Source organism: Peromyscus eremicus, chromosome 7 (genome assembly GCF_949786415.1).
Source record: "Peromyscus eremicus chromosome 7, PerEre_H2_v1, whole genome shotgun sequence".
In the NCBI taxonomy this organism is placed as follows: Eukaryota; Metazoa; Chordata; class Mammalia; order Rodentia; family Cricetidae; genus Peromyscus; species Peromyscus eremicus.
The window spans coordinates 11,713,258-11,727,586 of NC_081422.1; the positions used below are offsets into that span (position 1 = coordinate 11,713,258).

General features: G+C 39.9%; 1 protein-coding gene across 1 annotated transcript in view; it reads right to left on the minus strand.

Annotated features, from left to right (window-relative positions):
- The window catches only part of Cep295 (centrosomal protein 295), a 44,224-nt gene that overhangs the window by 19,784 nt on the left and 10,111 nt on the right, over positions 1–14,329 (minus strand). The window contains exons 6-10 of the mRNA XM_059267350.1: positions 11,522–11,617; positions 7,098–7,238; positions 4,655–4,838; positions 4,364–4,471; positions 1,582–1,803 (exon numbers count right to left, since the gene is read on the minus strand). Coding sequence (XP_059123333.1) covers positions 1,582–1,803; positions 4,364–4,471; positions 4,655–4,838; positions 7,098–7,238; positions 11,522–11,617 — 751 coding nt within the window. The remainder of the gene's footprint in view (positions 1–1,581; positions 1,804–4,363; positions 4,472–4,654; positions 4,839–7,097; positions 7,239–11,521; positions 11,618–14,329) is intronic.

Sequence of the window (14,329 nt, forward strand, 5' to 3'; positions counted from 1 at the left end):
AAAGAAATACAACTGAAATCAGAGCAAGGAGATCTTTTAGTATGATCCTAGTAACTTCTGGAAATACATGTAAGACCCATTCCCCCATTCTTTAAAGTTAACAAATAAGGAAAGGATCTCTGGTGGGAATGTAAAGAAATATAACACACTCAAAAAACACTAACATGTGTTTGTCTTTTTCTAAAAATTCTCATTAAAAACTAAAGCTGTGGGGAGGCTGGGCAGAGTTAGCTGTTTAAGAGTGCTGGGTTGGTTCCCAACACCCTTGTTTGCTCACGACCAACTGTAACTCCAGTTTCTGAGGATCTTCTGATGTCTTCTGACTTACTTGCACGTGCACAAGGTGCACATAACCAGGCATGCACACGCACATACACCACACCAACTGAATATTTAAAAACAAAAAGATGTGAGTGAATCACCAGGCATATGGCATAGCATACATATAAAACACACACACACACACACCCAAGTGCATAGAGAACAAAGATGTGGGCACAGACCAGTAATAATGCAGAAACAGTAAGAAAGCAATAGCCTAAACATTACAAGTAACTAAGTGATGTGATTCAATAACTTCCAGAAGTTCATACAATGAACAACAGCAGTAGTTCAGGAAACTCACTAAGGTGTGCAGCGTTCTTTTGTGGCCTTTAAGTAGCAGGATTGTCTCTTAACTTTAAATTTTTTAATTGTACGTGTATGGATTAATTTAATTAAATTAATTAAATTGCTGGCTGTATGCCTGTGTACCATTTGCCTGCCTCGTACCCTCCCTTAGAGGCCAGAAGAGAGGGTCTGATCTCCTAGGACTGCAGTTACAGAAAGAAGACCATGAGTCACCATGAAGATGATGGAAATTGAACCTAAGCCTCTGGAATAGCAGTAAGTGCTCTTAAACACTGAGCCTCCTTCCAACCCATTTCTTTTCCTTTCTTATTTTTTTTAGTGATTTACTCATTTTTATTTTATGAGCATTGGTGTTTTGCCTACATGTATGTCTGTGTAAGGGTGCTGGATCCCCTAGAACTGGAGTTATAGACAGTTCTGAGCTGCCATGCAGGTGCTGGGAATCAAACCTAGGTCTTCTGGAAGAGCAGCCAGTGTTCTTAACCTCTGAGCCATCTCTCCAGTGTTGGGAACCAAACCCAGCACTCTTAACCAGCCTCCACACATCTTTAGTTTTTAATAAGAATTTTTAGAAAACTTTTTAAATTAAAAGACAAACACGTTAGTGTCTTTTGAGTGTGCTATATTTCTTTACATTCCCAACAGAGATCCTTTCCTTACTTGTTAACTTTAAAGAACAGGGGAATGGGTCTTACATATATTTCCAGAAGTTACTAGGATCATACTAATAAGATCTCCTTGAATTATATATATGATTTGCTTGCTATTTTTTGTTTTCCCATGCATAAGACAACCACCATGTACCCCCCACCCCATCCCTCCAGTGACACAGGCTGAAACCAGGGCTCTGAATCTCTATTGCGGTGCTAAACCCCAAACTCAGGTCTGAGCATTGTTTTTAACATCTGAAGAGGGTCTGTGTGCCATCAAACGGACTGCCGGAGAAAGCACCTTGCTCCTGCTCGGAGGACAGCGTTCCCTCCTCGAGGGTCCCAGCTCCTGACTCCATGGTTGATGCTTTACTCCCAGGCTCCCTGACACTTGCAGTCACTTCACTTTCATCCTCAGACGCGGATTTGATTGTCCACAGAGACTTTTGGCTTCGAATCTTATTTAACAATCTTTTAAAAAGAATTCTTGAGGGGATCTCTTGGGTCTTCATTGCAAAGGGTACTAAAAAAAAAAAAAAAGAAAGAAAGAAAAAGAGAACTTTCACTGCTATAATTACTTAAGCAAAGGTACAACTTTATTTTCAATATTTAAAGGTTAGTGTACTCAAAAAATAAACTTAAATTCAAATTTAGACCATTTTCCAACAACATAATACATATATACTAATTTCAAGCTTAACTCTCAGGAGGACATTCACTCTGCTAATCAGCTGTGACTAAGGTTAAGTTTGAGTCATGCACTGTAAGGTTTCATGCTCTGTGCTAGGGAATGGTCCAAACAGTTCTTAGCAGGCTACAGAGAAAAACAATCTTACAGCCTTGAAGTTAAGCACCTGCTTTCAAATCATTCTTGCTAATACGTGAGGCAAATTTTTCTGTCGTTGTAAGCAAATCCTTTCACTTATCAAAAACCAGAAACAAGGTAATTCTTCAAGCATCGTTCCACAGAGACAGCATAAGCTAACTAAGAACAGAACTAAAAATTCTCTATGGGAACCAAACTGTGCTGTAGCTTAATCAAAGAAAAAATTAAGAATACCAAAGTGGTTGAAAACTGGTAAGTAGTATGTTTTAATACATATTTAAAGAAAAGTTCTAATAGAATTAAAAATGTAATAAACAGTTCAGCATACAAAAGCTGCATGTTCAGTGCAACAAATTTCACCTAAGTGTCTCTCAACATTATCCAGGCCATTGTGCATCAGCTCCAGCCCTGACAAGGCTCTTTGTCCTTCCAGTCAATACACCCAAAAGATGACTTAACTGAACTCTACCTCACAACCACAGACTAGTTTACCCTGTTCCTTAGTTCTATATAAACACAGAGCCAGGTACTGAGGTAATACTTTCTGGCTGCTTCTCAGTTAACCATTAGTCTGTGACCTACCCATTTTTAAGGCAGATTAATTCTCACCATCCATCCATCCATCCATCCATCCATGCATCCATGCATCCATGCATCCATCCATGCATGCATGTATCCATCCATGCATGCATCCATGCATCCATCCATCCAAGCATCCATCCATCCATATTTTGGGTGTGTACACACTAGGGATAGAACCTAGGACCTTACACATGCTAGGGAAACACTCTACCACTGAGCTACATCGCCAACTTTTATTTGTAGTTATTTATCAAAGAAGACTTAGTTTTAAAGAAGGGTAATGGGAATTCCTAGCCCTTTGTTATTGTTGTTTTCAAGAGACAAAGTATTGCTATTGTGATCAGACCAGCCCCAAACAGCTGGTTGTCCTTGGCTCAGCCTCCTGAACAGCTGAAACTACAGGCTGGACCACAACACCCAGCTTCCTAGCTATTTACGAAAAGCTTGAAGACTGAGCAACACTATGCCAGATTGTAACTGGGATTAGCAGGAAGCAGTGTTTCTTTAGATAATGATAGGCTTCAATTCTGGCTAACTAGAAATATGAATAAAAAGCTCCATTAAAACAACTAAACCCTGGATGAAATGGTTTAAAAAAAAAAAGTCTTCTTAAAGATACTATTAGCCTAGCAAGAAAATAAGATGGTTCAGAAGAAATCGTTTCTGGGGAAATCCTGAAAAGCAGGATGGGTAAGCACTGACCCTGCTGTCTGCTGAGCCACAGCAGAACCAAACTTGTGAGACTCGGGGTTTGTAGAAAAGACAGGAAGAAGACCTTGAGCCCCCATCATCAAGTCGGAGCCATAGAGCCATTTCCAGTGTAGGAGTGTAGGGAGCAGATGATGAGATGTAAACCCGAGTGGCATGACATAAAGGCAATATAGGTAGAAATAAAGAAGAAAAATGAGGTCAGTTCAATGGTGTGGAGATACAGAAGTAAAAGAGAAAATTGTTTGATCTGCCTCAGGCAACCATGATATCATCATTCACTTAATTACATTTATTTATTTACTGGGGAAGGGAATGTGGAGGTCAGAGGACAACTTGCTGGAGTCGGTTCCCTCTTTCCACCATGGAGATCCCAGGAATCAAATTGAGGTTATCAAGCTTGGAGGCAAGTGCCTTTACCTGCTGAGACATCGTGCTGGCCCCATTGTTCACTTAAGTTAGGAAGAGAAGGTTTCAGTAAGCAAGAGATGACTAAGTGCTGGATATGAGTGTTAAATACCTATGGGACAACCAGTGAGAAAGTTCAACGTTGAAGCCAGGTGTGAAGGGTAAGAGATCAAAGTCTGTACAACTCATCACGATACATGAAGTACCCAGCAGTGATAGGATTTCTAATTATCTGGTCAAGTCTAAACATTGCTGAGCCTTCAAATAAATCTAGAACGAAGCATCTACACAACCTGAAGCTCTCCAGATGGTATCAAAGGTGAATGGCTCCCTCCAACAAGTAAGGAACTGACCTCTAATGGCAGAAATATGCAGACACTTCCTGCTACTGCTTCCAGTAGAGTCATTATTGGTGCTTAAACTGAACACATTTTCCTAATTCTTAGCTGATGATTCAATTATTTCCCATGAGTTTTAACACTCAGCTTACAGGCTTTTACCGCCTGTCTCCCTAGACCACGTTAGGTCAGGGTCTGCACTTGAAGGTTCTCATCTTCACCTGGGTTTTCTCGCTCCATTGAAAGGTCCAGTTCTTCATCCTGGAGCTGATCAGACATGGCAGGCAAAGGCTCTGGCTTAAGATGCAAAATCAGGTTTCCTTTCACCTCTGAATAAAGAAAAACAGACATGTTTTCCTTCTAATATGACTGAAAATAGTTAGGGAAAAAGGGAACTTAACTATAAAAATCTTAAGGCCCTCTTTACACAATAACCCATTACAATAAACACTGCTTATTACTACAAATGACTTCCCACCGGAACATTAGAAGCACTGCTGAGAGCCCCTTACTCCTGTCTGCACTGTACATGTCCTCAAAGGCGAACTCCAGTTCCCGCTGCCAGTCTTCCTTCACCTCACTGCGTCTGTACGGCAGTTCAACGAGTTGTGGTGGCATCTGTGCCACTGTCTGCCTCCTACGTGCCAGGTCCTCTTTCTGCAGCTGTTTGAGTTCTTCCATTAGTCTCTCTTGGTTCTTCAAGAATAAACAGATTAATGACAGCTGAGTCAAACTTCAGAGAGTCACATTAACTGGCAGGGGAAAGTATGAAGAATAAGGCCTAAAATTCCCCTCCTCTTCCATTTGCTCTGACATAAAACATACTGCCCTAATTTCTCTAGTCAACAAGTGTCTGCTGGATTACATACCGAGAACATCAGGGGAAATGTCAACCCTAGACTCGTAATGGGACAAAGCAGGTAGCACTGAGAGGTGATAAAGTCGGAGAAGTGTCTGCCACTACTGTTCTCTTGGCCGAGGAAAGCCATTTCGTCACTTTCTGTTTAACTGCCAGGGCTCCTGCAAGGTGCTGTAGTTCAGCTCTCTCTGTCTTCTTAAGTCCTAAGTGACTGAGACTTAACTGATGATACTTCCCACCACTCCAAACTCTGATTCCCATGATTAAAGGGGATGTGTGCATTTCTCTATGTACTATTAACACGAAGTTTAATCAGAATGTCTTAATGAAGCTATCTAATTTATCTAATTGATGGTAAAAGACAAAGAAGGGGGATCAGAGAAACCTTCTCAGTTTCTGGGTAAGCATTTAGTCACACAGAAGAGGATGAAGCAGTAGAAGAAAAAATAGGGGCAGCACACAGGAACGGCTAAAGGCAACCACCAACCAGCATAGTGTTTGTATGACTAAGGCACAGAGGGCAAAGGGATTACAGACACAAAATATAAACCAGAGGGGACACAATCCAAAACGCCAATTACAACAGTCCCAGCAATAAATCCATCCCTAGACCAAAAGGTCTTAGGCCAAAGGTTCAGCCAGGGCAATGGAATCTATTAATGCTGAGATGCCATGGTTTGGGGTGATTTTCCCTATGTGAGAAATACTAGTCTAGAATCAAAAGGAGTGGCCCCAACAGCTGTTTTTTGATGATATGTGTTACTTGCTACTTGAGTAAATGCATTACTCTGGCTCACTCAAAGCATGGTGTGTCACTCCATTAGTATTTTTCCTAACAACAGGGAATTTTTAAACTCCATGCATGTTCCTATGAGCTTCACGCAGTCCTCAGAAAACAGATGATGAAAGTGAGCTAAGGCGAGCTAAGATTGCCAAATACTACAGAGCTAAATCCAGGCAAACCGTGGAAGCTCACTTCTGTGGCCACTCAACACTGCTGCTCTTATGGAAGGATGTGTTCGATTTAGAACTGTTTCTCACAGTTTCTGTTGTTACTTCTTAGAGGTTTATTTCTTAGATAGGAATGATTAATAATTTAGACAGTTAACTAAATCACATTCCAATTTATGGAAACTAAAAATTTGAGGGAGGAGGTTATAATCTAACCCCTACTATCCAAGTCAACTTCCTTAGGATAAGTCCATTGAGGCACTTAAAAACCCTCTCCTAAGGTGATGGGTGTTTAAAATACACAAATGTAGTCAAACTCAGAAGGGAAAGTGAAACATGCAGAAAGTGAATCACTTTTATGCTGTTTCACCAATAAGCAAGAACATGAGCCTACCTTTGAATCGACACTCAAAGGGGCCAGTAAGTGCTCTGCTCAGAAAATACTTAATGAATCAATTACACAAAGTTATATAACACAAGTGCAATCAAGATTACTACATTAAAAAAAGTGATTAATTGTCTCAGGTCCTTTTTGGATTGAATAAATGTAAAAAAAATGTATCAGTAAACATGTAAAACAAAGATACATTCTGAGAATAGCTTTATTTAATCCAAGTTTAAAAAAAAAAGAAAAGGATTTTAGGAAAATTTTAATGTAATTGTACAAATCAGAGACTTTCTGTGATGGTTAATGTTGTCAACATGACAAAATCTAGAATCAGCTGAAGATGGGTCTTTGGGCATGCTTGTGGGGAATGATCTTGATTGCATTAATTGAGGTGGAGACCTGCACAGTGTGGATGGCATTTTCCCTAGTTGGGTACTGGACTGTATGAGAAAGGAAGCTGAGTAGTTGCAGGCATTCATACTGTTCCTGACTGTGGTGTGATGTGACTAGTTACTTCAAGCTCCTGCTTCCCTGACTTGCCCTCCAAGATGGACTGAACCTTGAACCATGAGGTAAAGTCAACTTATCCTTTCTCAAGTTGCTTTTCTCAGGGTATTTGATCACAACAACAGAAAAAGACAGTAAGAAACACTATCTTCACACTCTAGGACAGAACTCCCTCACTGAGAAGTTCTACAATGCCACCAAACAGCCTACCAGCAGCAGTCACAGGTCACAGGGAGATGTCAGGTCTTACTTGGGCCAAGTGGATCTTCTTCATGGCTTGGGATCCCCGCACATGGGCCCTTTCAAACTGCTCCAATCTCTCCTGTGCGGCCTGCCTTCGTAGTCCTTCCAACCGCCTAGCTTCTTCTTCAGCAGCCAAATGAGCATCTGGCTAGCAGTCAATCAACACAATTTTAGATCTTTTTTTTTTTTTTTATGTGAAACAAAGAAATAGCTTTAAAAAGCAACGTCACTAATAGAATTTTTCCTACTTACATAAAATTAAATAGTACAAAAGTTTTTAATATCTGCAACTACAACATTTGGCTATAAAATGATCAAACTATTAGTAGAGTCTTATAAATACATTTTAAAACACATCAGGCTTTGTGCATTCAAAGATAGTATTCCATGATTTTTAAGAAATTCCTCTAGGGCTGGAGGGATGGCTCCTTGGTTAAGAGCACTGGCTGCTCTTCCAGAAGTTCTGAGTTCAATTCCCAGCACCCACATGATGTCTCACAACCATTTATAACTATAGTCCCATAGGATCTGATGCCCTCTTCTGGTACGCAAATGTACATGCAGATAAAACACTCATATACATAAAGTACATAAATATATAAATCTTTTAATAAAAAGACAAAAAGAAATTCCTCTAAATAGCAATGCTGATTCAGCTAAGAAGGCCAGAATAATGATTTGAACATTATCTTGGTTTCCTAGAACTCATGCAGAAACAGTGACTATGCCAGTTATACGTCTTGTTACTCTTCCTTATTTGAACATCTACTTTCAAATATACACACCATCTTATTTAACATTTATCTTTTTTTTTTTGTGTGTGTGTGTGTGGTTTTTCGAGACAGGGTTTCTCTGTGTAGCTTTGCGCCTTTCCTGGGACTCACTTGGTAGCCCAGGCTGGCCTCGAACTCACAGAGATCCACCTGGCTCTGCCTCCCGAGTGCTGGGATTAAAGGCGTGCGCCACCACCGCCCGGCTAACATTTATCTTATTTTAATTATGTATATGTGCATCCATGAATGCAGGTGCCCCGGGAGTCCAGATGAGGGCATCTGATTTTCTGGGGCTGGAGTTAAAGCTGGTTATGACAAGTCCTCTACAAGCACAGTAAACACTTAACTACTGAGCCATGTCTTCAGCCACATAGGCAGCAGTTTGAATGTAATCAGGAGTGAAAAACTTTGTTTTTTATATGATCAAATTCTATCAATAAACTGAAACAATAATAATGAAAACAGAAGTTATTAACTTTACATGCAAGATTAAATGCTCTCAGAGTGGGTATGGTGGCTCACTCTTGCAAACTCGGTACTTAAGAGATTGAGTTGAAGGCCAAAAAGGACTAAAGTGAAACACTGTCTCAAAGAAAGAAGATGAAAAGTCCCCAGATAGTGAGATAAAATAGGTAAAAATACTGACAGTAAGAAGGATTGCACTAGTCAAATAAACCTACTAAAGTAGTTAGCTTGACAGGCAGTGGTGGCGCACGCCTTTATCCCAGCACTCGGGAGGCAGAGTCAGGTGGATCTCTGTGAGTTCGTGGCCAGCCTAGGCTACAGAGTGAGATCCAGGACAGGCACCAAAACTACACAGAGAAAGCCTGTCTCGAAAAACCAAAAAAAAAAAAAAAAAAAAAATTAGCTCTCGGCTGGGTGGTGGCTGTGGCACATGCCTTTAATCCCAGCACTTGGGAAACAGAGGCAGATGGATCTCTGAGTTCAAGGCCAGCCTGGTCTACAGAGAGTTCAGGATGGCCAGGACTACACAGAGAAACCCTGTCTCAAAACATCCCCCCCCCAAAAAAAAAACCAACTTATACAGATCTAAATAATGCCAGGCAGAACAAAACAGGTTAAATAAAAATTACAATGAGCACAAAACATTAAACAACACTTCACCCGTTCAGGCCATAAAGTTTTAATGAAAAAAAAAATTGCTATGGAATTCTCCCCCTCTCTTGAGGATGAATTTAAAGCAGAATGTCAATTTTGAAAAAATCATGAGATGAAAAACTTTAAAACAATATACAACATGAATGATAATTATGTCTAATCCAGAGATAATAGAGTAGGCAACGTGAAGAATAAAAAGAGGGTTGGGGATATAGGATGTAGCTCAGCTAGAGCTCTTGCCTAGCACATACAGGGCCCTGTATCCAATACACAAAACACACACACACACACACACATACACACACACACACACATGCGGCCGGGGGGTGTGGGGGTGTGGGGGCTAGGGGGTTGGGGATGGCTGGACAACTTTATTTTAATTAGTTAATTTATTTTTGGTTTTTTAAAATGGGTTTCTCTACATAGCCCTGGCTGGCCTTGAACTCACAGAGATCTCCCTGCCTCTGCCTCCCGAGTACTGGGATTAAAGGTGCCCGACTGAAAACTGTATTTTAGAGCAACAAGTATTTAATATTGCACAAACTCCAGAGTAACTAAATGTAACCTGGGGCAGACATATGTGTACACGTTGAGGCCAGAGTTTGACTGGGTTCTTCTATCAATCTCTACCTTATTTTTTTAAACAGGCTCTCAGGGAGCTGGAAGCTCATGGACTCAGCTATGCTAGTCAGCCAGCCATACAAGCCAGGGATCTGCTTGCTTTGCCTCAACAGTGCTATGGTTACAGATGTGTGCTGCCATTCCTAGTTTTAATGTTGGTGCTGGAGAATCAAACCTAGGTCGTCCTGCTTACAATGTGGCAGGCACTTAGGAAATGAGCCATCTCCCCAAACCCTATAATTTTAAACAAATTTAGTTTTCAAACCTACAGGCTCATTATGTGACATTCATCTTATATATTAGCTGTATGTTGACGTCAGCACTCATATTAAGCAGCCAACCAAATTTTTGTTGTATTTAAAACCCCACATTAATGCTGTATTGATAACTGATTTCCCTAGTAGCCAAATATATACAATATGAAAAAGTATTATAACTACAGTTACACTAGGAGTACCAGTACATGCTTTAATCCCAGCACAGAGTCAGAGGCAAGCAGATCTCTGTGAGTTCTAGGTCAGCCAGGACTATATGGTGAGGGACTTTATCTAAAGAACAAATAAGACAAAAAAAAAAAAAAAAAAAACCCCAGGAAAAATGACTGTTACAGAGTAATAGCAATTATAATAAGGAAATATCAGTCGTTCTCTCTTAACACTGGCAGGGACTTCTAAGTCACTGATGGAGACCAGCTCCCACTTTTTCCCCCAGGGTACTCTTGAGGAAGGAGAAGTGAGAAATATATAGATAGAAATAAATATAGAGAGGCAGTTAGAAACACAGGATAGCTCGGGAGGGTCTGGGTCAAAACCCACCAGCCCCTTCTGTCTCTCCTAAAGGGCTTTTAAAGGAATGCCAAGGGGTAGAACAAAAGACCTCCTCCAGCACAGCCAAGTGCAGACCATCCCAAACACCTGGTGACCATGCACGTGGTCAAGCCATCCCCTAATGCAGCCCTGCTGTTTAAAGCAAGCTCAGATCTCATTAGGAAGCTTTTGTGGGCTCCCACAAGTCATAATATCTATAAGATAAAGGAATGGGAAGACAGCCATTCTGATATTGTTGGTACTTTTTAAAAGGCAGTTTAATGAATTTTATCAAATATTTCACAGTTTGGAAGCAGGAATTTTTCCTCTAGAAATATATTCTTAATATATAGTCAGATAAAATTATTATGTTTCTATTATTTAGTGAAGCATGAATTATGAGAGGGCTGTTAAAAATCCTTTTTCTAGGGACTGGAGAGATGGCTCACCAGTTAAGAGCAGTGGCTATGCTTCTGGAGGACCCAGGTTCAACTCCCAATACCCATATGGCAGCTCATAATACTCTTCAATTCCAGTCCTAGGGGTATCAGACAACCCTCTTCTGGCTTCTGCAGGTATCAGGCATGTGATATGGTACACAGACACACATACAAGGCAAAACACCCATAAATATTTTTAAAAAAAATCCTGTTTTTAAACCTTCGTGTGCATGTTTATACATAAAGACAGACTCTAATTCATATGATATTAACCATTTTGTCTTCTGGTGATAGGATCATTGATGTTTCTCCTAGTTTACCTTCTATACAAAGTTCCACTTCTGCAAAGAATCTATTATTTTATGATCAAAAGTTTTAAAACCTACTTTATGTTATAATAAAAACTATTTTGTACAATGCATGATAAAAATGTATTTACCATTTTAAAAGACAGTCACAAATAGTCATATACTTCTTCCATTCATACGGGATAACCATATATCTGACATGAAAATTCAAAACACAATTTACAAGGCTTTTTGTTTTCTTTTACCCTAGAATAGTTAGTAAGATTGTTTAAATTTTGAGAACTGGCCACACCAGACGTAGACTCAAGATAAAACTCAATGGAATGAACATAGAAATAATATGAACAAACAGTAAGCCAATCACCTGCTTTGTGCCCATCTGTCTACTCACAAAAGTGGAAATATGATGGTAGGTGGAACTATTGGTCTTCAATGAAGGAATTCTGTTTATTTCAATGTTCTGGAAAATAGGACATAAAATAAGAGTTTAGGTTAAAAATACACATTTTCAATAAATCTAGATCCAATGCACAAAGTAAAATTGTTTTTATTTTTGAAACAGTATTTTGCTATGTAGCCTGGTTGGCCTGGAACTTATAGCAGTCCTCCTGCGTCAACCTCCTGAGTGCCGGGATTACAGGTATGCACTGCCACAAAACAGTGTACTAAGTCATGCTATGGTTTGTTCTAAAATTTGTTCAAATTGAATCCCCACTAAGAGAATGTTAAGAGGGAACAGGGTAGAAATTTCTGGGGTTATTAGGGAAGCTCTTCTAACGAACAGATTAATCCTTTCAAGGGATTAATGAATTCCAAGGCTGTTTCTAAGGTGAGTCTGCTACAAACACCGGTTTGCCTAGATCTCCTTATTTGTGGCTTTGATACTTTCCATCAACTCGTGACTGCCAGTAAAAAGACTACTGCCAGATGCAGTCCATCAGTCTTGGACCATGAGCCAGTCTTCTCTATGAATTACCTCGCCTACTGCACTGTATGATTAGAAACAGAAAATGCACTAAAACCAAATCAATGCTAAAATCTGCTTAATAATGAAATAATTCTTTTCATCCAGAGTTAAATTACTTCAAGTTTTAATAAAAGTACTAGATATTATAATATTTCAAAGACCTTCTAGATACGTATATTATAGTCAATGTTTTTATTTTGGTTCAGAAGTTCACTCTAACTTCTAAGTTATTTAAAGAGACATTTATTTTTGTTGTAGTATCTCCTACACTCTGCCCTTTACTGGGGACTGTACCCAGGGAGGTGCTCTTCCACTGAGCTCCATCTCCAGAGCACTTTCAAATCTCCTGAATAAAAACATGCTTATGAGACACACCCAATCAAGTGAGAAGCACAACTAATCACAAAAATTCCACTAGAATTCACATTAGTCTCACCCGTCAGTGTTTAATCACATATTTAGTTCTGGTCTAGAAATACTAGCGAATATTTAAGCATATCAACTGCACAAATCTCAGGAAGATGAAATGAGTAGTTCCCTGCTTCCACCACTTCGGCATAAAAGTAGATTTAGCCCATCATAGTTGATCATGACCTGATACGTAATTAAATCAATTATACTAACAAGGGATTTCTGAGTGTCCACTCTGTCCCAGCTAGGTACTGTACAGAAAATAAAGTAACAGTCCAATTTCCTTGAGTCTCTTCTGTACCTGGTAGCGGCACTATCCCTCAGCTCTGATATAAAAAGAAGGCACACAGTTATCTCTATGTCACCTGGTCATGGTGACAATTATTGTGGGACTCACAATGTGTCTGAGAAAGCACCTGTTACACCACAAAGAGGTAACACTGACAAGTTCAGAGGGAGTGTTAGGAATTGTATGTGGCGGGACCCCCCAAAAGCAGCGGTGGGCTGGCAGGCTGCAAAGGGGTTCGAGAGGTGCTCAACTCGTGGGAGGGAGGAAAGCGGAAGAGGAGGAGAGGGAAATGGTCGGAGTTTTCCCTTAAGAACAGGCTTTTACGGCAGGGCATAGGGTGGCACCAAAGGGCAGGATCAGAATATTAACAGGGAGAAATATGACCAAGAAATGATCAGACACAGCTTTAACATAAATGAATGGGAAAAAACAAACAGCACTCAAATAAATACAAAAAAGAGGAAGACAGGATTAAGGAAAACCAAGTGGCATGAATGGGCTAACTAAGAGAACTACCTAAATAGCTTCTGAAAACTAGACATCTTGGTTGTTCACCATACCAATTATCTAATCAGAACTTTGGTGATAATGTCTAGTACTAGTATTAATTTTTTAAGCTCCCAGGTGGCAAATGTTCAGTTGAAATTGAGAACAAGTCAGAAGGTGTTGAGGGGAACCTGGAAACACAGGAAGGAAAGGGTGAGAACAGGGCGATCCCATTCAAAGTCTTATAACTGAGGCACAAAAAAAAAAAAAAAAAAAAAAGAAAGAAATTAAAAACAAAAAACATTTCCCACTAATGAAAACATTAGCTGATTATTTTATTTCTGTGATAGGATCTCATGTAGCCCAGGTTGGCTTCAAACTTGCTATAGTTGATGGTCTTATACTCCTGATCCTCCTGCCTCCACCTCTGGGATTACAAATATGTGCCAGGAGTTAAATTAACTAAAGTTCAGTACAATTACAAAATACACTGGGTAGTGGTGGCGTACACCTTTGATCCTAGCACTCTGGAAGGCAGAGGCAGACGGATCTCCGAGTTCAAGGCCAGCTTGATCTATAGAGAGAGTTCAAGGACAGCCAGAACTACACAGAGAAACCCTGTCTCGAAAAAACAAAAACAAAACCAGACAAAACCAAAACCCAAAAATACCCCAGACAAACAAAACTTACTTCTTCACAAGGATATTAAAAACTGGATATAAAACATGATTCAATTTACAAGCAACTTCTAAGAACCAGTACTCCCAAAATCGAGGCAGACTGAAATCGGGACTCCCTGCTAAGATTTTAATTGCCACCAATCCTTAGTTAAAACACAATTTCCAGTGAGCTAAACTTTAGAGTTTCATTAAATAAGTCCATGGACTGTCAGCACCATTAGGATGATTTGCAAACGATTTTAAATTGCTCAGAAAATATCTAGCTTCCAGGCTGAGTTCTGCTCTGCTCTAAGCTACCACTGGACTTAAACTACCAGGGTGCAGGCTAAAAGCAGAGCT